The sequence below is a fragment of the Rhinolophus sinicus genome, linkage group LG05, assembly GCF_036562045.2.
Source record: "Rhinolophus sinicus isolate RSC01 linkage group LG05, ASM3656204v1, whole genome shotgun sequence".
NCBI lineage: Eukaryota > Metazoa > Chordata > Mammalia > Chiroptera > Rhinolophidae > Rhinolophus > Rhinolophus sinicus.
The window spans coordinates 138,589,801-138,615,558 of NC_133755.1; the positions used below are offsets into that span (position 1 = coordinate 138,589,801).

Below are 25,758 nucleotides of genomic sequence, written 5' to 3' on the forward strand. Positions count from 1 at the left end.
ACAGGGCCCATTGGCACAGCCCTAGGCCCAGGGAGTGGGCAAGTGGTAGCTGTATGTGCGGTGTGCACAGAGTCCTGATGTGAGGGCACAGTGTCCATTTTCATCATGGGTCTGAGCGTGGGGTTGGGGTGGGAGGGCAGAGTGGGCAGGCCACATGCTGACCAGGCCCCACTGTATCAGAGTGGGCCTGGGAAAACGTATGTGGTGAAAAGCCTCAGTCTCATCTCTGTCCCGGGCCAAAAAAACCTTCCCTTCCCAGAGACACTCTTTGGTTTCTGACCAAAGAGTCATCATTTAAAAACAAATCTCATAAATGTAATCTCTCACCTAAAGTATTTCTGTGGCTCTCCATTACTGTTAGGATAAAATCCAAAATCCTTAACATGGTCAACGTGGTGCTTCTCAAGCTATAATGTGCATGAGTTTCCTGGGGATTCAAGGCTGATTCGGCCGTACTGGGTGAGGCCTGAGATTTCCCATTTCTAACGAGCTCCTAGGTGATACAGACGCTGCTGGCCTGTAGGCCACAGCTTGAGAAGAGAGGGCCCGGGAGAGATTAGTATTTCTTTTGAAGCTATGATTTCAGCTACCCCAGTTAGGGAAAGAGACTTTCCTCCTGGCCTACCCACCTCATTTAAAAAGCTGCAGCAGCTGGTCCAGGCAGATGGGAGGGAGGGTGGACAGAGACTGCCAAGTAATAATAATAGCTAACATTTATTCCTTCATTCCACAAATATTTATTGGACATCTGTTTGTATGTGCTGGCACTGGCCTAGAGAGCCCAGTAATGAACAAGAAAAAGTCTCCATCTTTGTGGAGCAGACAGAATCAACAATAAATAACAGTGTCAGGAAATGTTTGGGGCTATGAAGAAAAATAAATCGAGATAAGGAACTCGAAGGTAAAAAGAGGTGTTATGTTAGATAGCTGAGGCAGGTATAAGGATAGATTTAAGGTCTTTGTGCCATGCTAAGTACTAAGGCAGGCACTGTGCTCAGGACCTTAAAGAGAGCAGGGTGCTATTATCTCATTAATATGAGGTGCTATTGTCTTATCTTACAGACGATAAAACTAAAGTTTAGAGGTGTTAAGTAACTTGCCCAAGGTTAGAACAAGAATAGGGACCCTGGCAGTTTGGCTATTACCAATTTTGTATGAATTAGCTTTTGCTGAGGAAAAACACAACCCCAATATCTCAGTGACTTGCAGGTATGTGTTTCTTGCTCACGTTAACTTGAGGGCTGGAGCTCTGCTGGGCTCAGGTAGGCTCCCTCTGTCTCAATGTTCTTAAAGCAAAACTTGAACTTGAACCTCTAAACTGCCAGTGATGGGCCTATCAGTTTGAGCAAACATAAGTAACTCAAGTTCCAATATCACCGGATCAGCAGACCATGAGGGATAAGCTAACATGGAATCAACATTTTCCCTTTGTTGGTTTAAAACTCCAAAATTTCAATCAAACTTTAAAGTTTAAGGAAAATAAGTTTAATATGCAGTAAGGTCACTAGTTTTAGCAGTGGTTCTTAATCTTTTGGGGTTACAGTCTCTTTGAAATTCTGATAAAATTTTCATATTTTCCCCCTAAGTAAAATGTTCATGAGTCTACAAATTTTGCATTCAATTTAAGGGGCACACAGGCTCCTAGAAAAGCCATAATCCTCAAATTGTGGCATCTGCCAAAATAAATTTTTGCTCTGAAAACTTCCTTCAACTCCCTGGTGAACATTTATAATTTACTAATTATTTCACTTAATTAAAAGACAGTTAACTCTAATTATTAGCATAGCAAAACCATAGTTTCATTATCTAAAACAGTTCTGTAGCAAAAAAGAAAAAGGACCTATCTAGCTGTTAAGAACTACTTATTTCAGTTTCCCTGAAGGCAAGTTTTACTTATTGATTACTTATGTGTGAATTAGTCATTATATTTTTATTCTCAAGTGGCTGATTTTCCCTCTATACTCAGTGGCTTAGAACAAGTATGTTGTTGAATACAACTCTGGTCCTTGAAAAATATCCAAATTATTACATAGCTAATACAAGGGCTATAAAGACGCTTAAATATATACTTTAACAAGGCCAGCTGTGTTTGTGACTTGATCTACATTATCTTAAAAGAGCTAAGACAATATGATAGTTGACTGTAGAATCATTACAAAAATAGGTATTTATTCAATATCTTTTCAATGAAAATGGCAATAATATTTGAATTGAACAGATCTAGGAACAATTATAAATAAATAGGTAAATATATATTATTTGCATCCAACAGAATCTAATAAAATATTCTTTAATTTTGAGAGACTGTATAGTGTTGAGATTACGAGAACAAACTCCAGAAACCAAATGCCTGCATTTGAGTCCCAGCTCTGGTCACATATATTAGTTAGGTGAATAGGGGCAAGTTAGATAACTAGTCTGTGCCTCAGTTTCCTCTTATTAAATGGGTGAGTTAATGGGTGAATGCAAATACCAGCTTAGAATGGGACGTCGAATAAAAATCCAAGCACTAGAATGTAAGCTCTATGAGGGTAGTGATTTTTATCTCTCTTGCCCACTGATGTATTAATATATACTGTCTAGAACAGGGCCTAAAGACAGTCGGGGCTAAAAAAACAAAAAACAAAACAAAACAAACAAAAACAAACACAATAACAACAAAAAAACAAGTAGCAGCATTAAAACAAAAAAACCCAAAAAGACAGTAGGGACTTAATTGTGGAATGAGTGACTGTCATTATTAATATGGTGATTTCTGGATAGATGGAAAAACTGAACCAGTTAAACTCTGCTATTTTAACTTAGAGGAAACTTTCCCTTTCTCCCCCACTCCATCCCTCTAAAACAAAATGGACACATAAGCATTTTTAAGTTGCACACCCAACTCTTCAATTATTTTTTAATTTATTTTTTAAATTTATTTTTTTTAAGTTCATTGGGGTGACAATTGTTAGTAAAGTTACATAAATTGCAGGTGTACAATTCTGTAATACATCATCTATACATCACATTGTGCGTTCACCACCCAGAGTCAGTTCTCTTTTCATCACCATATGTTGGATCCCCGCAACTCTTCTAAGGCCCGTAGCACCAAAGTTTAAGTGGTAAACTAGATTTCAGTTGAGCAAGAGTGCCATCTAGTGCTCATTGAAGCTACAACAAGCTAAGAATTAGGCGTAAATTTTAATCCAATGTGAAGACAAAGGAAAAAAAAACAAAAAACAGAAATGCAAAATCCATCAGAAAAAAAAAAAAATCTGCTCTAACAACAGCCAAAGTCTTTACAAGAAAAGTATTTCTAAATTGTTATTAAATTAAAGAATTGCAGGTTTTTAAATTAATGTATGCCATATTAGAAGAAATTTCAGAGAATATACTGAAGTTATATTTACTACTAAGGTCATTCTGCTATGACTAGAAAATGGTGTACTGAGCTTATTTTCTTTTTAATAACATGTTTTTGTCTTATTATAAAAGGTAGAAGTACCCATTATAAAAAACTTTGGAAAAATGTAGAAAATCATAAACCACAGCCCAGAGATAAACACTGTTAGCATTTGGAGATTATATTTCCCAGATTTAAAATATACATGGGAAAAATACTTTAATTTCCATCAAATATTTGGCCAAGATATTAAAAAGAAATATGAGAAAATTATAAATAATAATTTTTAAAAACTAAAATCAGGAGCTTTCCTAGCCTCAACTTAACATCGTATTCAGTGGGGTAAAATTGTTTTTCAGTTGCTATCAGATATGTAATCACTTTGGTCTGATTCTGCAATAGCCAAAATCCTTAAGTCTTAGGGCTTATAAAATGAAAAAAGATAAATTATTTCATCTGTTCCCTTTCTGACACCACTAAATTGACAGTAAAGTATACCAACTTGAGTTTGGGAGATCTGAATAAAAATTTGGATTTGCAATAATGTTTAATTTCATTCATCATTCATTAGAGAATACTCATAAAAGTTTTGGGCTTTATTTTGATCACACTTTCCCCTCAAATCAGAGACACAGCTGAGATTTGATTCACAGCTCACTAGATAATCACTGAATGATGAAAAGAAAGCTACTGGCCACTTCCTACCTTTTTGGACAAATGACGTTTTTACTTTTAGTACAAAGAATGGGAAGTAGGGAATTTGCTAGGATCACTCAGGAATAATGGGGGACAGAAGAGTCATGAAGAAACGTGGAGACGAAAGAGGAAGGATCAAGAAGCTGCTAGAGGCAGATGAGCTGTGTGGGGACAGAGTCCCAGAGTGCAGTTTCCAGGCTCTGGGCCTCATGTGGAAAGGTGCTGGCTCGGGTAGTAGATGGTCATCAGCTGTTACCGGTTAGCCATTAGCCATAACTGCCGTGGCTACGCTAGCAAGCATAGATTGCAAATTGCAGAGAGGAGGATTGCAGTTAGCAAGTGAGGTTGGTTGGCAGAGAAGCAGATGGCAGGTTGCAGATCCTGTGGCTCCTGCTTCCTATGTCTTCAACCCAGCCGCCAGCGAGACTACAGTGGTATGACTCCCTTTCCTATGGCTCCGTGGGTGTTCTTTTTTGGCCTCACCATGTCCTGCATTCTTATGCGGGGAGTGGGAGCTGAGACCCCACACGACACCCTGCATAACAGGCTGACCTCTCCAACTGAGCCTTGGTGGGCTCAGTGAGGGAACAGGGCCTGGGGAAGGGCATCCATTGTCCAGGCTGGTGTGAGGCTTCTTTAGCTGGAGACTGGTTCCAAGGGTGGAGAGGAGACAGAGCCTGGACTCATACTATCATTTGCTGGACCACACTGTCTTCTAGACATTCATTAGGTTCCTGGGCCCATAACTCACAGCTGTGAGTCGTTAGGACTCAGCTCTCTTCACAATAAGCAGAGACCCACTCTGCCCAACCAGCTAGGAGATGTGTTGTTGTGGTAGGATGCTTTTCAAATGGTTCCCAAGGATCACTACCTTCTGGTATTCATTCCATGTGTTATCTGCTCCCCTTAAGTCTGGGCTGGACCTAGTGACTTGTTTCTAACGAATAGATTAAGGCAAAAGTGATGGCATGTCTCGTCCAAGATTAGATTATAAAAGACTGTGACTGACACACTTTTGCTGGTACTTAGTCTCTGGTTCTGCTCAGGTGCTTTCTCTGAGTCATAAGCAAGTGTAGAGGCCCACATGGCAAGAAACTGAGAGCAGCCTCCAGTCAACTGCCAGCAGGGAATTGAGGCTCTCAATCCACAGCCCTCAAGAAACTAAATCCTGCCAACAACCATGTGAGCTTGGAAGCACATCCTTCCGCATTTGACCACAGTCCTGGCTGCCACCTAATTGAAGCCTCATGAAAGACCCTGAAGCACAGGTCCTATCTAAGCTGTGGCCATATTTCTGATGCACAGAAATTGTGAGATAATAAATTTGTATTGTTTTAAACCACCAAATTTATTATGAAGCAGCTGATAACTAAGTCTTAAACACAGAAAAACTGCTCAAGCCCAACAGAGAGACTGTCCGCGGAGTGTGTCTCTGGCTGTGGCAGCCTCCCGTCACCACCGAGGCTTGGACCCTGCTTCTCCCCTTGGCACAACTCGGCACTTTTTCTTTTTTTGCGGGTTTAGGATCAGGTTCTCCTCAGGTCACCTGTCTGGTCTGTGTCTCCCACCCAAGGGTTTGTGTACCTTCACCACCTGAAGTAAATAAGAGGGCTTCTGAGCAAACTTCCTAGCTCCATGCTTCAGTGACCAGACTGGCTTGGAACCTAAGTGCATGTGAGGTTTCTAAGATAAACCACCCATCCTGATGACGTGTTATTAATTTTATTGCTTTTTGCAGTTTCTATTTACTATGTACCAGCTAGTAGGAAAATACTTCAGTATTTTAACAAGTACTGATGTGCCAATGAATACTGGCCAAATGAACATCAGCCCTAATTTATGATACATGGTTAATTCATCAGAGAAGACTCAGGATCCTATCTAGTTCTACTTCTTTTTAATGAGTTTTAAAATATAATTCATTAATGTAATTTTTACAACTTCTTTTAGCCATCCCAATCTTTAAATGATGATGGTATTACCACATGGAAACTGTCAAACTGGAACTGTTTTATTTGTAATGCTCAACACTATCGTGAGAAGTAGCTTTGATAAAAGTGATAGTTACATGTCCATACACGCATTGACAGATGGGGAAAGGAAAATAAAAGGGGGCCATGAAAAGGAAACAAAAACGAGGCCAAAACTTAATCTGCAGGAAAGTACAACAGTGCATTCATTACTTCCAGCCGTCATCAGAGGTTTGGTTTGGGCATGTTGGGGGTAGAAGCAGTGTACACTTGTGTAAACAAACAGATGAGCTGAAAAGAAAAGTTAATGATTACATTAAAATTTATTTGCTCCATTAAGTTTTCTTTTACTATCCCAACTCATCTTGATCTTTCCTTGCTCTGAATTACTATAACACTCTATATATCATAATTTTTCCACATTGATTTTAAGTCATTTTCCAATATAAAAGTAATACATGAGAGGGAGGGAGGGAGGGAGGGAGGGAGGGAGGGAGAGAGAGAGAGAGAGAGAGAGAGAGAGAGAGAGAGAGAGAGAGAGACAACTATAAGAAAATAGATTAGTGGTTAAGAACATAGACTTAGGAGTCAGATCTGCCTCCTGACTCCCAGTATTCAGCACTTGAGTTAAGTTACTCTTTCCTCATCTCTAAACTCACAACAGACTTGGTATTAAGTATCAAATTAGTTATTGCAAGAAAATGAGCCTTTAAAGAAAATGCATACTTTGTATAAATTCTTTCAGAATGTGGACTGAAACTCCAAACATAAAAAGGCAACAGTAGACCAAGAATTGAGTTTTGCAGATCTGGAATGATCCAGAGTCACCAGCAGTTTCATACCATTCAGGAGACCTGGGGGCCAAGGAAAGTAGCACCAGTTAGGCTGCAAGTGCTTCTTCTCAATGAGAAAGTCTAGCTTCTGAGAAGTTCCTGTTTCCTTGGCTAAATAAACCAGGAATTTAATTTAATCTTACAGTGAACGGGTGTATTCATACTTATATATTTATTTTGTTTTGGGAAGATATCTCCCTCAAAACCTGTAACCCACCTGAAATTTTGCAAATGTTCTATGTAAAATGCTTACAACGATAACCTGGCATATAGAAAGCACTCAATAAAATTAAGTATTTATTAATGATTATTATAAAAAGAAAATTAAAATCTCTAATAATCCTACCTCTAAAGGAGAAGTATAGTTAATATTTTGGTGCATGTAGGTTTCCTGACTTTTTCTCCTCTCTGTAAACTTTTAAAGTAGGATGGCATATATATATATATATATATATGCCATCCTACTTTAAAAGTTGCTTTTCCACTTATATGTATAATTTTTTCTTTTCTTATAAATATACTTTAAAACAATTTTAAATAACTGTATAATAGTTCTTTATACAGACATCCCATAATTTCACCAATCCATAATTAATTTTTGGATATTAAGATTATCTACTTATATATAAAAATGCATATATATATAATACATTTATATCATAAGTAGCACTGTAGTAATTCTCATCATACATAAATCTTTTTTCAGATGATTTCCTAGATGTAGAATTACTATGTACACATTCTCCCACCAACAGTTACATTGTTGTCAATATATTACCATAAAGTTTAACATTTTTAGTCACTGTCTTGATTTGGTCTTAAATTTTGTCCTCAAAGTCACTGCAAAATTCTTAAGGGTAGTGGTTGTTTTCTACTTCTTTTTACATCCCCCACAGTGCCAGAACAGTGTCAGGCACAAAGAAAAATTGAAAAAGAATGCTTACTTTAAAAAGCTATACTCATTTCAGCCTTAGATATAGAGGGAGGTCAGCTAGAGGTGCTGTGGAGTTCAGGAAAAACAAAACAAAACAAAACAATAACCCTGTTATTACGTATTTTAACAAAGGAAAAAGAACTATAGTTGAATCTTCACATTTTACCTAACATCTACTTCCAAATTCAAAGGAGCTATCAAAGACTAGTGTAGACTGAAATCACATACTTCTTAATCTGAATAATTACCACTAAGGAAATAATAAAATGCACTAAAAGGAATAAAAAAATAAAATGAAGATTAAAATACCCATTGCTTAGTGAAAAAGCCAAATACAACTCTAGCTTGGGGTCAAATTTTTGTTTGGAAAATTATTTTCATATTAAACTGAAAAAAGAAAGAAAGAAAAGAGCTTGCCTGGTATCCATATTCCATTACTCAGTATAAGCCGAACTGTGCAAGATTTGTTTATAGCTTCAGCATCTAAGGAAGATGAGCTAAGCTTTTAATGCAGCATTTGGGGAAAATGCAACTGTAACCATTTGTAGTAATTGTCATCAATGAAGGAAGTATAGGATTAAATTTTCCAACTTCTTTGACAAGGTTTGTTGCCAAAATCATTTTGTTTCTTCATGCTCTACTTGATTTTTAATGCACATGCCATAGCTACCAATAATCTGACCTAACAAATGGTATGCAAAAGTATACAAAATGGCACTATTACGAGTTTGAAAATATTTTGTACTTACCAGTATATTTATAATGGTATTTACAATTAGAAAATATCAATGAAGTATTTTAAAATCTAATTTATAACATATAAGCAACAAAGTTTAAAAACACCTCAATAATTATGTTAGTTTAAGTACACAGTTCAAATTGAGTAATTTCTTAAAATCATTATATAACTTGTTAGTTTGCAATTTAAGAAGATTAAAATGTTTCAATTTGAGCAAATAAATGCTGAATTATGGAAAGGACAAGAAAAAGTACTTTTCTACACTGTTTAAACACAATCATCTGTGGTTTCTAATGATAATTTTCCATAATAACTGAATAAAGAATCCAAAGACTTTAAAGTATGCACAGGAGATACACAGATGGAAAAATGATTTCTATAGGAGCTTAATGTATGATACAATCAGGGCCTGATTTCTAAAAAGACAATTGAGGCCCCTTTTCTTTTTAGCAGTAAACAACTTACTGTAGGACATGTAATGAAATACCATATTTTGGGAAATTTCAAACATTCATAATCCACAGGAAAAATACTCAACACTCCTACACTATTTTTTTTTTTTAAGCCCACAATAGTACAGTCTTTCAGCTACAAAGCCAGAAGCCAGTTATAAAACCAGTACTTTTCCACTAGAGTTACTTGTGGGGCAGGGAAAGGGATGTTCGGCCCTGCAAACGTTAGGGTCTAAAATAAGCTCATTGCAAAGAGTTACTACAACACTCGCACTGCCAACACTGTCATGGCAACAATGAACTAGCTGGGAGAAGGCTCTTCTAACACTCAAAGCTAATCTTGACTCTATTACTCATGGAAATATACCAAGTTTTCTTTTCGGCAGTTCACTAAAGTAATCATCTTACTTGGTTAATTTCTTAATGTAAAGAAGAGCCTTTTGTGTACCTTATTTCCACGGCCACACAGTACAGAGCCACCTTGAAATCAGCGGAAATGTACAATGACAGCATAATAAAAATTAAAATACCACAGTGAAAAGGTGAAGCTTCAACAGGGTTCAAATGCAATTTTGAGATGGGTGAGGGTTTAAATAAGAATTTGATACGCAATTTAATAACGTCTAAGAATGTGGTTTCCTCTAGAAATACCAAAGTTTTACATTTCATCCTGAAGGAAAAATAATTCAGAGAAGAAAGTAATATATATTTTCACTGTTAGGAGATTATATTAAATTTTTATTTAGATCATGCAGCATAATGGTGAAAAGTGTGGAATGGAGTCTCAGAGCCTGGGTTTGAAACCGGGCTCCTCTTGCTAGCAATGATATCCTGGGCAAGTTATTTAACCTACCTGGGCCTTGATTTTTTTCTGATACATAAAATTGGGACATTTGAATAGATTAATGTATGAAAAGGGCTAAGAATTAGACTTCACCTACAGAATGCCTATTCTTATTACATTCAAAAGTATACATTCTACAAAACTAAAAAGATTAAGAAACTGCTGAAGATGAGTTCAGATAACTTGATTCTAATGTCATGGCAGATTATAAGGGGGGCAGGCATGGAAGTTCCAGAGGAGCCCCCCAAAAACCTGCCACACACAATTAAGCAAATTCAACAAGTCAAATAGTACAAAATCTCTTCAAGCCCTGCTACTGCTCGTGGGGTATCTTTTTGACAATGTAATCTTTGCTTAGTTACTTTGTTCTTAACATATCAGCTGTCTAGGCTGGGCCAGTTATCTCAGAAGAGTGAAAGGGCTGTTTGGGGGCTTTCTGCTTAACACGTGAGGCTCCCATTGGTGGAAGCAGAGAAGGAACACTGATAGTACAGCTCTAATCTCCTCAGAGACCTTAAGGCAAGCAGTCTCTGCAGCAGATAAATTGCCTGAAGTATCAGACATGAATCCACCCAGCACAGAGGGTTCAGTTGCTTACTGACAAAACTGGCATCCAACCCATCATTTTCCTTCCTATATTATGTGTCCCTGAAGGCATATTTGAAAGTCAAATGTTCCTAAGTGGAATAACAGACTAACACATCAGGGGAGAAATCCAGTTCCCAGAGAGCTAAAATAATATTTATAAAATCCTTAATTTGGTTCCTAGAGGTGCTATTCCCTCAGGCTGGGGAATCTGGAAAGTAGGTGAAAAACTTCCCAGTTGCCCAGAGTCTTGGGGTACCCTAAAGGGCATATCATGCCAAAGGGCTCAACTTTCCATCTCCTCTCCCCCATTGCACTGTGTGGGCAGAACAGAATACTAATTGTTAACGTTCACTGAATGCTTACTGGATTCCAGTAAGTATTGCACATGTTACCTCATTTAATCCTCGGAACTTCTGTGAGGGAACTGAGATTTAAGGAGGTTATGTAACGTGCCCAAGGTCAGAGCTGGGCAGAGAGGACTTACAGCCAGGTCTGACTGACCCCAAAGCCCATGGTCTTGACCTTTATCCTCTAACACTGTCCAGATACCGAAGCCTAGGCCTCGGCCAGACCTCTCCGTGTGTACTTGACCACCTGGATGACACATGCAGCTGCCTGCTTACAACCCCTCCCTGTTGGGGCCATGCTGACATACTAGAATTGTGCTGGACTCCAAGGAGGGGATGGGTGCTACACATCTGCCACCACTCCTGGGGAAAAACCTCTGAGCAAGTCCAACACTTACCCTGGGCAGTGGCTGGTTAGAAGAATCCTACGATAAAGTTGGACAGCTAATATATAAAAATTTAATCAGTTAATATATAAAAATTTAGTGTACAAATGGCAATTAGGGGTGTTAGTACATGTGGATACAAAGTGTGGGATGTAGTCAAGTCAATTACATAAAAATCCTAAATGCTAGTTTGGAGTTTGACTCCTTAGCTAAACGACCTTGATCAAGTTCATCGTCTTCATCATCATTGCCAGTATTTGTTGAGCACTTACTATGTACCAAGCTGACTTCTACACACTTTTCATGTTATTCTCAAAACTACCCTGTGAACTTGGTATTATTATCCTCACTTTATAGATAAGTAAGTTTCAGAGTTTATTCGCAATTAAATTTGTACAGTATATTGAAGTTTACTAAATGCTTTACCAATATGATCTCCTTTAATTTTTATAATCACATCACAAGGTAGATAATAAAACTATGTCACTTCCCAAATGAGGAAACTGAGACCAGAAGTTAATTTATTCATGAACATATGGCTGGTAAAAAATATCTAACAAGATCTTTAAATCATTCTGAAGTTATGTCTCTAGTCAATGTGAGACTATATATTTAGAATAGATGGTTAGAAAATACATCAAGAAAAATAAAATACAAGCTTCTCTTGATTTTAACTAGAATCATTTTTCACATGTCAAAAGATAGATAAGCATAGTGTTTGGCATACAGTAGGCACATAATAAATACCTAATGAATAAAATGAGAAGAAATAATTCTCTAGCTTCAATGGTAAAATCTATACTGTTTCAATAAAATTTCAATTATTTCTTATACTCAGAACCTCTGTCATCAACAAAACTGAATAAATTTAGGTTATATTTTATAATTTAAGTCTGCTAAGGTATACATTACTTGTTAGTTGAGAAAGTAGACACACCTTAATTTAGTGAGGTGTAATCACTATCAATGAGTTTGAAGACATTATTTTTTAAGAAAACCTGTCTCCCTGTCATTTAAATCACTTTTTACTTTAGAAAGGCTTCTCTTAAATATGTCCTTCAGTAACACATCACTCTACCACTATTTTGCAATGTTTGGTCTTTATCACATGATCGGAAGAATTTCTTGCTGTGTTTAGGCTATGAATAGCATTTGAAAAATTACTCAGTTATAATTATAGACAGCTAACACCTGCCAACTTGCTAGAAAATGAAATCATGTAAAATTTAAATATGAGTGTGCAATGCTTGTCAAACACTGAAGTGTCAAAACAGTAAATGCTCACTTTTAGTGGTGTAAATAAACTAAGATTCTAATTAGAATTTACTGAAAATTACAAATAGAATTGACAAATTATCCTAGCTAATTAAAAAAAAAAATATATATATATATATATATATATATATATATACACACATATATATATATATTTACTAGCTTGTCAAGGTAAACAAAAGACTAAATGAATACTATTCATTTAATGACTATGTACATATTAAAGTTGATTTGGGTAATATAACTCACCATAAATATAAAACACCATAAATTTTATTTCCCTTTAGTATGGTTTAAAAGCTTGGGAACTTGCCTTCAGGTAATTTTATAAATAATAATTTATAAATCTATGAAGACCTTTCCCTTTTTAAATTAAAAATAGGGTAAGATTTAAATAAAATATTAAAATAAAAGTAACTCTTGTTTCTAAGGTAATTCCATATTTCATTGCAATCTAATCGGAGTTTTCTCTATATAAAAGAGATGAGAGCATGAGAACACAGGTAATTCTTGTGTTGCCAAATTTCACATGAGTTTTTTTCCTTACAAATTGAAACATATCACAAACTGTGACAGTCTACTAGTAACACACAGACTTTTAACAAAAATGCCAACTGGGAAAATCCAATAAATGGTCCTAATTGTTATCCTACAAAAACTCCCTAAGTATTTCCAGTGAAAAAGCATTTTTTTTAACAGGCATCTTTAAAAGAATTGTTTTCTATGTTATGGTAAATGTATCTTTATCGATACTAGTTTAACTTGGTATAGTAACCAATAGGCAAAAAAAGCAAAGCATGAAATTCCCATAGTGGGATATCTAGCTGAGGTTTTCATCTTTAAATTTCCAGTCGGCCCAGTGCCCCAAGCAATACCATCATCAAACAGTCTGAAGAACACTCACATGCCACTGAGTCTACTGTGTCAGCATAATTAAAGTACTACGTAGGTAATTTCATCAAGGTCAACTAAGGTCTTTCTAACTTAATGTAATAAATGTGATCTAGAAAAGTTGGATCAGAGTAAATCCTACTTTCCATCGACTTCCATTAAGAAAATATTTTATCACAGTATGAAAAAAATAGACTGATTTGAGAAATTGTGATAAACAAGAAATTACAATTGGTGGCAAGGCTTGCTGGATGCTGATGTACTTCCAGCAATACGTTCATCCTTCTACGCATTTTAAGCACTGTACCCCCTCCGCCAGCATCTCTAGTCGTTCTACAAGTTCTAAAAGTTTTCCCATGTCTATAGTTCCTCCAGCCCATGCTAATGTGCTACCACATACACATTGTCTGTTTTTAAATATGAAAATTCTTTATGAGTAAGACATAACACATATAGGGCCCTGTTGTATCACAGTTTTAAGTGATGAATAATCCTTTATTATATCCAAGATTCCACAGCTACTTTCTGTCAGGTCAAAGTTTCAACAAATCCTTAAGTTGGCTGTTTGAGTTATTAATTTATTACCTATTCAAATGGTTAAAAGATGTCCTGCAAATTTCTAATGGCTTACCCAAAGGAAAATATAACTATCAAACGAAAAGAACAGCATACTTACTTTCTAATTCTTTTATTCCATAAATGATCTGTATAACAGTTTAAGGCACAAAGTGTTAAAGATGAAAAAATTCTAATTAAACTGTCATTTAATAGTGGGTCCTCTGATATTGTGAACCCATGACCTTAAGTTGAAATCTAATAAGCAAGTGTTTAAAATCCCATTTTTCTATAAAACAGTACATCCCATTTATAAACCAAACAATAACTATGTTAGAAAAATATTTTTTTAAATTAATCATTGTTTTTGTTTGGTTTTCATGATAGAGACCATTTGGGGGCACTCTAAAAGGAATAAAATATTTAAAATCTGAAAACTTTAAAAAAGTATCCTTGTTAGTTTCAATCTTTCTGAAAAGTCAGAACAAAGGAAGAGGACAGGATGTCTTTACATGGTGTAAAGAGGACACTGAGGGTAGACAGTGGAGATATGATTCATCCTGTAAGCCAGTGGGTAAAAAAAAGATAGGCTCTTTACTTCCACTTCAAACCATTTAGAAAAAATAAAGTGAAAGATTTGCCTTTAATTTCTTCACATCTTCCATTCAAACAAGTCAGACAACCTGAGGGTAAATAGTGTTCTCTGAGCTCAAAAGCAAGAAAAGGAAGTGGTCAAAGACAGGAATGAGAGGGAGCACTGAGTAGAGAAGTAAGCCGAGAGGGTTCCTGAGGGAAAGGGACTGAGTTCTCAGTGTGTCAATAAACTATGAAAGGCCAGAAAACAGTGGACATAGAAGACAGAAGCTTGGGTAAATACTGAAAGAGGACTCTCATATCTAAGATATAAATGTTTATATGATCTCTAAGAGTCAGCAGTGAATATTTCAGATGCAGTACCTAAAACTTTTGGCTTTGACTAGACATGGCAGTCAAAAAGAAATCAAAATAATCATTTAAAAAGGCCAAACCTGCTTCTAGAATGTCCCTAACCTGCTGTGTTGTATTTTACAGCATCACTATAAAAAATAATTGTTTCTAATGGAATAGAATCTAAATTATAGTTAGATCAAAACAATATATTATCTAGTTAGATATGAGCAGTTTGAATGGCAGCCTCTGACTAAACCTGATTGCCTTCTGTCCCTCCCCTTCCTCACCAACAGAAATTCTTCACTGAAGTGATGGGGCTCTCCTGGCATTTAGGGGCTAAATGTGGATTAGTACAAACCAAAGGTGGAATGCCCAATTTCCTTGCCAATGACTGGCTTAGAAAAGGGCATGTGACTCAGCCCTGCTCAGTAGAAACTAAGAGGAAATCTGCTGGAGGATTTCTGGGAAAAGCTTTTCTTCCTTGATAAACACATGGGAAAGAACTCTTCTTCGCTGCAGATAGATGGTCATGATTCTGTAGCTACTGTAGCAGCATTGCAACCATGAGTGGAGACAGTAGTTGCCACAGTGAGGAAAGGAGAACAAAAAGATGGAAGGCAAAAAGGGAATGTAGTTCAGTTAATGAATCAATCAAGCTTGAAATTGCCCAACCTACAGACATATTATGCCAAGTAATGAACCTCTTATTGTTAAACCTACAAACTACATATTCCCCAATTGGAGACCAACTGGATAATCCAACTGTAACTCTAACAACTGTAAATGTGCACCATTCCCAACAGCTAAAGTTTCATTTCTCACTGAGGGGTAACAATCACGTCACTAAAGGAAAGCCTCCTCCACCCCACTGAACCGAGATAAATACTTTGTTACTTGGTCTAAATTTTCTATCTTAAGCCAAATTTACTTTCAGACATTTGCAGATGAAAATGAAAATGATCAAATAACAATTCTTGGAAAATCTTTTGATATATATATGCGTGTGTGTGTATATATATATATATATACATATATATACTTACACACTCACATTTCCCCTCTTAATTACCATGCATCAAGACTATATAGTTTACCAGTGAACTGTATTAGTATACTGGGCCAGTGTTATTACTTCTGTGCCTTTGTTTAGGGAATCAATCATATAAAAAAGGTATTACAGGATTAATTCAAAAAACAACAACTGTAAATAAAGCCTCCTATGAGAATAGAAGAACTTTCTCAAAAGCAAGGAACAAATCTTACTGATCTTCCAGTCCCAAGTAGTTCTGACAGAGAATAGTTCTCAAAAATGTGTTGAACAGATTTACGTATGTTGACATGAAATCAACAAATTGAGAGCAGGAATACAAACATAATGCTATCGCCCAATGTGCTGATTTTTTACAGGTTTAGCCATTTTAAGTTGCATTCATCCGCCCATTGTCCCACCATCTCTCCCTAACAGACTACAGTTCTCTGAGTTGACGGGTAGAATTAAGGATCCTCAGAACAGTTGAAAGAATTGCAAATGCACTTCACTCAGCTTTTGCTGCTTTACCAATGAACAGCAAAAAGCATTATGGAGCGCTACAATCTGAATTATTTGGTTTCCCTTGTGAGTCTGATGCTAGAGTGAGAGCAGTGAGGATGGGAGTGGTGGGCAGTGAGGATAGAGCAGTAGGTAGAAGCCAGATCGATGCTGGAATTCTTCAGATTCCACTCTGTTTTAAAGGATTTTAGGCAGATTTTGGCAGGTTTTCACTGTAGATAAATGGCTCTGCAGTTACATGGAGGATGGATATAAATAAAGGTGGAGCATAGGTTAAGGCTGGAGGAGAGAGAACAATGGCAGAACTAGAACAGTGCTAGCAGGGGCAGAAATCCCTCAGGAGCTGTTTCTAATAGGAGGTAACATAGGCAACAGGAATCTCAACATGTCTTAAATAGAACTCATCATTCCCCCGAAACTGACCCTCTACCACTCTTCTGTTTCAGGAAATGACTATAATTTTCTTCATCTCCTAGATCCAATTAAAGACTATATCCTATGGTTTCTAACTCCTAGCTCTCTCCCAAACCCATTCACTTTTTTCCACTATGTCCTACTCCGCCATCATTTTTGCTTTGGATAAGTGGACAACTGCCCAGCTGATGCTGCACAGCCACTCCTGACCCCTGAGAGCCATTCTCTTTGTTTCCAAAGGGAGCTCTCTGATACACCACGGATCATGTCACCATCTTGCTCAAAACCCCTCACAGGCTTCCCATTGTTCCTAGGATAAAGTCCACAACTCTTAACAGGGCTTACAGGATCCTCGGTTAGGTGGCTGCCTAAAAACAGAAATCTAAACTGAGCGTTTCTTATGTGCTAGGCACTGTGCTGTTTTGCAAGCATTGTTTCATTTTATTCTCATTGTGCGGCAGGAACTATTAGCATTGTCCTCATTTTGCAGATGAGAAAACCGAGTCAAGGAGAGAGTATGTAATTTTTCTAAGGCTGTGGAGCTAATGAAGTGTTGGAGCCAGTTCTGACTCCGGAGCACATGCTGAAGCTTTCACACTCCCCTCATCCTGTATGCTCCAACCACGCCGCATTACTTTCAGTTCTGAGAACTCATCCGCTCTCTTTGGCCAGGAGGCCTCCACACGTTGTTCCCGATGCCTGGAATGTCTCCCTCAAAAATCTCATTTTTGCCAGGATAGTATTTATTCACTCATCACGTCTCTGCTTAAATGTCATTTCTTCAGGGAAGTCTTCCCTTACTATCTAAAATTACATTATTTGTTTACTTCTTTATGTCTCCTTCAGTAGAATGTCAAAATTGTTCGTCACTGGTTCCCAGTTCTTAGAATGGCATTCACCTGGGGTTCCATAAACATTTGTTGAATGAAGGCATGACTGAATGGTGTGGGGATGGAAACTCCCTGATTTAGTAACTTCATCTATTCAGGCTGATAAGAAACAAAAAGAAGCCAAATAGAAATTTGTTCATCCACTTGATATTTATTTAGTAGCTCCCAGGTCCCAGCCAGTACTTTTGAGAACTTACAGCCCTCCCAGGGGGAGCGACACATAGGCAGGATTATAGCACAATGTAAGTAAAGTGCCTGTTAAAACTGTGGCAGGAATAAAGAGCAATAGATGCAGAGATGAAAAACGGTATAAATCTATGGCAAACCTTTACAGTAGAGGAGATTCTTGGATCATTTTACAGAATGAATGAGTCTTGAAATATATATCACATAGTCCATGTATATCACTTATGAAATGGGAGAGAAGCATCCACTATATGCTGGGGCACTTTACATCGCATTTAATTCTCACAACAGCTCAGTTATTAATTCCCATTTTACAGATGTGGAAATCCAAACTAAAGCAAGTCAAGGAACTTGTCCAAGGTTATGCAGTGCATTAATAAGGAGTATAGGTTGACCTAGTACCCATTTACTTACCATTGTATCACAGTCCTTTGACCCTGTACTCCCCAGAGCCTAATTACTTGTTTTCATTATAACTCTTAACAAAGTTGGTTATTTGGTTTCCCATTCTAACAGAAATAAGCAGCAAATGGAAAGGTTCAAAAAGAGACCAAAGTGAAGTATACTAACAGCAAAGAAAGGAACAGGAAAACCATAAAAACTGAACACAAAATTCAAAAAACATGGATCATATAGTCTTCTACATTCCGCCCTTAGCTGTGCAACAGGACTTATGTGCATGATGATGACCCCGTTACAAAACAAGGTAATTGTAGTCACTACAGTCTACATGATAAATAATGTTGATGCTTAAGACAGTAAGCTTCAGGTATCTAGAAAATTAATCCTTCTCTGGTAACCCTGGATAAATGAATTGTAATGATTATTTCCAAAGTGTCTGTAAGAAAAAATGTCCCAAGATCTTAAAAAGTCTTCATTTTATGGACATGGTTATTTTTCTATTGCTTTAAACTAAATTCTAGCCAGAATAGAAAAACTGTCCATTTTAACTTCCATATGTATACACAAGAAAATCATAAATTTAAAAAACTCACACTATGACTATGAACACATGTAGATTGAGTAATTTAGACTGAGAAGCATAGTGTGACTGAGCATTATTAATATCTAAAAACAACCTCTTAAAAGAGAACCATTTTAATAAATCTTCTAATAAAACGGGATAAATTATGTACAAAATAAGCGGAAAACTATATTGTTTAACCTGTTGCACTCACAGTTTAAATAGGTATGTAGAGAAAAAAAAATTAAGCAAACACAGAGAAAGCTGGTTGAGTAATGTACCATAAAAGTGTTTCTATCATATACTCTACTTGGGTCCAATTTTTAAATCTGAAGATTTCAGCTCTTTTATAACATAAGCTTTTGTTACTTTATGTAATTCTTCTTCCTTTTTTTTTTAAAAAAAGGTTGCATTTAGACAACAGACCCTGGATTTTTTTTTTGTTTTTAAGAACAAGGGAAAATTGTTTCACCAATTATCTTGAACAAGCTGACAAGGAAACACTTAATATCCTTTATCATTTTGGAGGCTTTTAAATGTGAAACTTTCCACACCGAACACTGGTTGTAACAATGTAAAAAGCATACTGGCTACACTTCCCAACAACATGTAAAAATGAATATAAGGAAAAGTCAGTCTTTACTTGCAACTAACTATAACTCACACATTTTTTCCAGGATCAATGCAGTTTCTGCTACAACTTTCTAGAAAGACAATACTTGTTTACTTATATTTAAAGTTGCTTTTATTTTAGTTCATGTTGTACAACTTTGGCCCCAAATTCAATGTTTTACAGAACACTCTAAATTTAAGATGTAGCGTGAACTCATAATAAGAGTTCATGTAACAACCTATTAGAAATAAAGCGAATTTAAGTGCAAGTAAAATTTTACTGTATTAGACAGACAGTTGTAATTATAATGTTCTTCCTTACCTGGACGCTCTTCAAAATAAACTCACTTTTCTCTCTTACATCTTTAAAGGGACACCTCTTAGAAAGCATAAGCAGATGAGCAAGAAGCTTATTCAACCCATCCAAAGAAACAGCATTTGAAAGCCCGTCTGATGGACAATAAGGTGTCTCTTTCACCGAACGAAGATACTCAGTTTTTCTCAAAATTATTTGCCTAATGTTTTCCAGTGCTGTCTCTCTAACAGTTGAATCTCTACTGCACAGTCCATCCCATCTCATTTCATTCTCTCCTTCAGCCATGACAAACGGAGATTTTTTTTCTTTGCAGTCTTCAGTTACCTTTCAGCATGTCCCCAAAGACATTTAAGGTGTTTTTAAACAAGAAATGTAAGAATAAAATCAGGGACATCGAATCGTCATGAAAACACACGTCTGGGTGACATTTGGAACCAGAAGTGTCTTTTAATATTGATGGCTTTCAAACGATCTGCAAGATAGACCTCACCCTCTCCTACACGCAGGGACAGTCTTCTGGTCGGAGACTAAAAAAAAAAAAGTTGGAAAGTTGAAACCTTACAGTGCTGGCTTTGCTGGACAGGGAAGTGTTCTCCGTCTCGCGGGGTCAGCGGATATCCTCACGTTGTGGAGCTGTCAAATCCGTGCTCTGCCCCAAAAGGCTGGTAACGTTGAACGCCCTCCAGCCATTCGGGTTTATTTGTCTGTGCAACCACCGCGTTCTCCGGAGCGTTCCCACCCCGCCCCTCCTCGGGCACCAGTCCCCGCCCTCCGCAGTTGCTCCCTGCGCCTCAGCGGCCGGCTGGACGCAGGCTGGGCAGGCTCGCGGAACCGCGGCTCACTGGCCGCCGCGGCCGGAGACCCAAGCGCGCCGGGGAGGCTGCAGCCTCCAGCAGCCGCTGTCTCGGCGGCGTAGTCAGAGGACAGTGCAGCGGTCTGGTTGGTTCCGGACCCCCTGGCAGGCGCCGTTTCTCTCCCGATCGCTGCGTCCTTGCCCGCCGCCCACAGAACCAGACTGGCACCCGGCTGCCCCGCAATCCCCTAGCGCGGTTTGGGCCGCAGAGCTGGTGGAGCCGCAGGGCCCCAGGCGCAAAACCCGCCTCTTCGCCCAGCCCCATCTGTGGGGCTCGGCCCAGAGGGCGGGAGCAGGGAGGGGAGATGGGGTCCTCACCCCCCAGCCCCTCCCCTTTCTCCACTCGGCACAAACCAAGAGCCGCCCCTGCCCTAGCGCCCTGTTCCCCGCCCAGGCAGACGCGACCCGCAGAAGCAAAGCCATTGGAAAAAGCCCCGCCCTTCCTCCAGCTACCTCCAGACCCCTAATCCGTGCGCGGCCGCCAACGGCTGCCGGATGCCGCGCATGCGCCTTAAGGGCGTTTTCCGTGCCTTGACTTTTGGATTCTCTGGACTGGCGAAGGGAAAGAAAAGTAAGGAGTTGAAGTACATTGAAACTTTCACAGACAAGGCAAGCACGGCAAAGACGGTCGCGCTCCTGGAAGAAACTGAATCTAATCTTAAGATTAGCCTAAAATTAGTGACTCTTTATTACTCCAAATCCTTTATTCAAGGAGGTAGGGCGTCCTCCTATTGACTGCTGGGAAATGTAGTTTTGATGCTGCTGACGCGTTCTGTTTGCGATAGAAACTACAGCCCCCACAAATCACTGCGACGTTGCCTTTGGCGGCGGGCGAGTCGACCGTTAGCGCGCTGGGAGACAGAGCGTCAACTTGGTGAGAACTGTAGGCTTGGGTGCCACTTTTCCCTTGACAGGGTTTTTCCTTCCTACATTCCTCCGAGATTTTGGAGACAAAGCCGTCGAGGGTTGTCCTCCTTAGTCCGGGGACTTTTTCTAGTAATCTGTGTGGGAAGCACTAGTCCGGGTGCCCAAGCCCGAGGGGCGCGTGGAAGCGAGGAAGTGGGAAAGGTGGCGACCCTGAGTCGGAGGGAGCCGCAGGAGGCCGGACAAAGAGGGGTGCTGTAGCAAGGGGTGCGCCGCGCTGCTGCGTCTGTTTCCGCCCTTTCAAGTGGACTCTTGCGCGATGGATTAATGAATCCCTGTGCAATTGCACCTTCGTTGCCATTGCGTAAGGGTTTCTGGGCTTTAGTTGCTCAGCCAACATGACATCCAAGCAGGGCTTTGCTTTGAAAGTGAGTTGTGAAATCCATTTTGTATGAAACTTAAAGGGAAAAGACTATCAAGAATATCTGGTATTCCTTGGTATGAATTTTTGCAGGCTTTAAGGATACTAAATGAAAAAAGACCTATAAAAATATTCAAAATTTTAAAAATTGAACCATGTGTTTACCAATTGCTGGTTTTTAAAAAATATTCCTCGTAGGAAAAGTCGTGGTGAGCTGATAACCAAATTAAATTTTAATTGTTCACATTGCCGAATAAACGTGTTTCAAAATATTTAGCCTTGTTAGGTCCTGAGTATACAACAGTGAAAAAGATATAGCTCCTACCTATGAAGTTAGAGAAGCGAATGGTTAAACATCCGGTTACAGTACTGTATGATATCCTTGGAATGGCTAGAGAGAGGCTCATTTAGCCCAGCCGTGGAAAGTCATGAAAACCATCCCAGTGAAAGAGAGGGCCAAAAGAACAGCATATGGTAAGGCCCAGAAGTGAGAGAGAGACGGTACTTTCAGGAAACTACAATAAGCCAAATCATATATTTTGAGAGGGATAACTTTTTTTGTATTGATGTGCTTTGAAGCTGCAAAGAGACAGGTACTGTTGATTCCAGATACGTAGTTTCTGGAAGTGACCTATCCTTGAACAGATTTATAGTTTCAAAGAATTGGTCTCATTTGGAAAGCCTTGCTACATTCTGATGCTACTAGTTTAATTCGGAATTTTAAAAAATAACTTCTTATGAGTATGATTTCACTAAAGAAGCAAAAAAAGTCATTCTTTTTGTGTGTGTCTTCTTTTTGGGCTCATCCTCCTTTGTCCAACCCCCAAAGGGTAGGGTTTCTTACGTCTAGGTCCCCTTTTTACTGCATAGTTGAAACTGTTCTCATCCATACCCATGCTTTCACCACCACCTATGATTTTTAAATGTATAGCGCCATCCAGCTTCACTTTCAGCTTTCATACATCCATCTGCTTGTAGTATTTTGACGGCTTACGTTAAAGCCTGAGAACAGTTGGTATCACAAAACAGGCACTCCACTGAGTTTGGGTTGTTTTGGAGTTATATACAAAGATGCAGGAGTGGCCAGTGAATGGACAGGAAGACCCACTTGTCCTAGAGCCAAGTGACAGTGATTAAAGAGGAAAGAGTGCTAAATTACGTTAAATGCTGCTCTAGGTCAAGTGAAATAAGGATTGATAATTGACCACTACATTTAGCAATGTAGATGTCCCTGAAGATCTTGAGAGCAGTTTTAGTGGAATAAAGGGTAAAGCCAGATGGGCATTTTATTTAAGAGAGAAAAGTAGAACTGGAGACAGTGTGGCTGCAGCCCCTCTGGTACTGTTTTCTTTGTTCAGACTTTTCTAGCCTGTCTTTGACTCCTCTTCCTATAGATCTTAGCTCAAATATCACTTTCTCAAAGTTTACCTGATATGATTAAATGCCCCTGTTATAAATTTACTATCATTATATCATATATCTTTACTTGCTAATAAGTTATAAATTTGGTTTTGCAATTGTCTGTGTGCTAATTTGGTGAAAGTGTGCCTGCTACTGAAGCATAAGTACACAAGAGCAGTGACTGTGCTGATTTTTGCTCTTGCTCATCGTTTCCAGCTCTGAGTACAGTGGTTGGCATCAAGTATAAACTTAATAAATATTTGATGAATGAATGGAAGAAAAATGTAATGACAGAATTTTCAAAGGGATTACATATTTACCTATTGTTTACAAAATACAGGATAATGGATGGAAGAAGGTACTTTATCATGAAAACATTTAGAAAATTAGTCTTAAAAGAGCAAAACTTTTAGTGCTAGTGAATTGTAGTGCTAAGCTTCATGAAATAGGATTTGCTAATATTTTTACCATGTTCCTGCCACCTCGTCCTGCTACAAGATAACAGAGTATTTAACAATACTCCCAAAGTGCCTGAAGGCTTTGGCTAGAAATAAGTGATAAAAATTTATTCAAGGGTCTTAGGTTTTGCAAGCAAGAAACAGAACTAGGTAAAAACCCAGAAAGTGTTCCGGAGGAGAAAGTAAAGTTAAGAGTTCTTATAGTACAAAGTGCATTCTTTAATCAGTCATGCACTTGTAGCCCTATGGTTGGTCCAGGATGGTTATCAGCCTGGATGATGGATGCCAGGTGTTCTGGAGGACGGGTGCCAGGAGGTCTGGTCACATCTAGTGTTCTGGATAACGGATGTCAAGTGGTCTGGATATGTGAGCCCTCCATGGGGTGATCTGAATGTTTTCTGGAGGTCTGATACATATTCAGGCATTGTCACAGGACTGGAAAGTTCAAAAGTTTAAGTTTCCAGGCTAGTTAAATCAAAATAGAATCATTTCTCATACCTCAGCCTACTTGATTTTAGTAATTTAGCAGCTTGACTATAGGGACTCCATTTTATTGCTTCACAGTTCATATATATGTACATACATATGTATATAGTAGAATACATGTAGAGAAGTAAAAGAATATATGTAGAGGAGTTGCCTCTTTAAATGAATAGTGCTCTAGTCAAGAAACAGGCTGACTGGTTGGTCTCCAAGCGGCCTTCATTATAAAATTCATTAATGAATTTACTATAAAAAACAAAACAGGGCGCCTAAGGTTTATGGGCTTAGAAACACAATCTTGCTAAGTGTACCAGAGTTTGTGAGACTTTGAGATAAATAAATAAATATATATATATATATATATATATATAGAGAGAGAGAGAGAGAGAGAGAGAGAGAGAGAGAGAGATCTATATCTGTCTATCTATAGATAGATATTTGAGTGATACAGGCTACTGATGAATTTATCATGATGCTGATTTATTGATATACTTTGAGATATTTGCCAAATAGATAGCATACTGATTCTCTGACCAAGGGGTTTTCTCTGTAGGAAAATTACATGAGAAATCAGCAGGTTGCTTAGGAGGTAGGATTCAGAACAAATGTGGCCACTTAATAGCATTAAGCTATGAGAACCTCCACAGTAGAGCTTTACTTGCCTCCAATTGTTGTCTTCTCTGAATTGCTATTTCTGTTTCCATTCCTGACAACCTTTCTTTTTGATAAAAATATTCTTTCTTTAAATATGTTAAGGCGTTTATATTGCAGCCTAGTTTATATTGCAGCCTAGGGCTGTTCTGTCTCTATACGCTAATTTTGCATGTATCTGCTCTAGTCCATTATATACTGATTTACAGTTTAGCTCTCAGAGGGTAATTTTATTTCCAAGTTTTTCTAGGCCCAACATATCATCTGGGGTGTATTGATCTTGAGCTCAGCAACAAGGTCTGAGCTACAGGTATGTATTTGGAAACTATCAGCCTATCGGAATATTTTGTTTTAGTTTACGTTTAAGCTACCATGTCTAAGTGCTTACTATGTTTCAGGCACTCTGTTAAATGCTTTGCATATATATTCTTTTATCTTTACAGAGCTTAAAAAAAAAAATCTAAAGCTTACTCTTAACCCCTATTGGCTATGAAGACTATGTAGAAAAAGGAAAGATCCAGGGTAGCCTGAAACTAACCAGAGAAGGAAGAGAATAACCAGTAGATGGTCAACCAAGGGATTCGAAAATTTCAAAAAGGAATTGACTAGTCGACACACAGAGTACTACTGCCAGCATGTCTAGAAAGCTCAAGTTTCTAGGTGATTTGACACTTATCGTAGTATCCCTGTTACAGTACAATATGTGCATCTGGCATGTATTCCATATAAACATTGAATTGCTATGCTGTATTGAGATAGAGATGGATTGATTTGGGGTGGCCTGTCGGGTAAAACCGTGCTGCTCCCTGAGGATAGGAGCGTCTCTCCCAAAGGGCTGGCATTTCTCTTGTTCAGCCTCTACCAAGAAGAG

General features: G+C 38.2%; 2 protein-coding genes across 9 annotated transcripts in view; one reads left to right on the forward strand and one right to left on the reverse strand.

Annotated features, from left to right (window-relative positions):
* SESN1 (sestrin 1) overlaps window positions 1–20,875 on the reverse strand; it is a 102,072-nt gene extending 81,197 nt beyond the window's left edge. The window contains exon 1 of the mRNA XM_019734982.2: window positions 19,763–20,875. Within this exon, the coding sequence (XP_019590541.1) occupies window positions 19,763–20,041 (279 nt within the window). The 5' untranslated portion in view covers window positions 20,042–20,875. The remainder of the gene's footprint in view (window positions 1–19,762) is intronic.
* Window positions 20,876–21,114: 239 nt separating this feature from the next.
* The window catches only part of CEP57L1 (centrosomal protein 57 like 1), a 42,251-nt gene continuing 37,607 nt past the window's right edge, over window positions 21,115–25,758 (forward strand). For 7 of the 8 annotated variants that reach the window (XM_074333378.1, XM_074333379.1, XM_074333382.1 and 4 more), the window contains exon 1: window positions 21,308–21,483. The gene's annotated coding sequence lies outside the window, so the exon portion shown is untranslated. Of the gene's footprint in view, window positions 21,484–25,758 lie in introns of all 8 variants that reach the window. The other variant, XM_074333381.1, reaches the window with a different exon arrangement.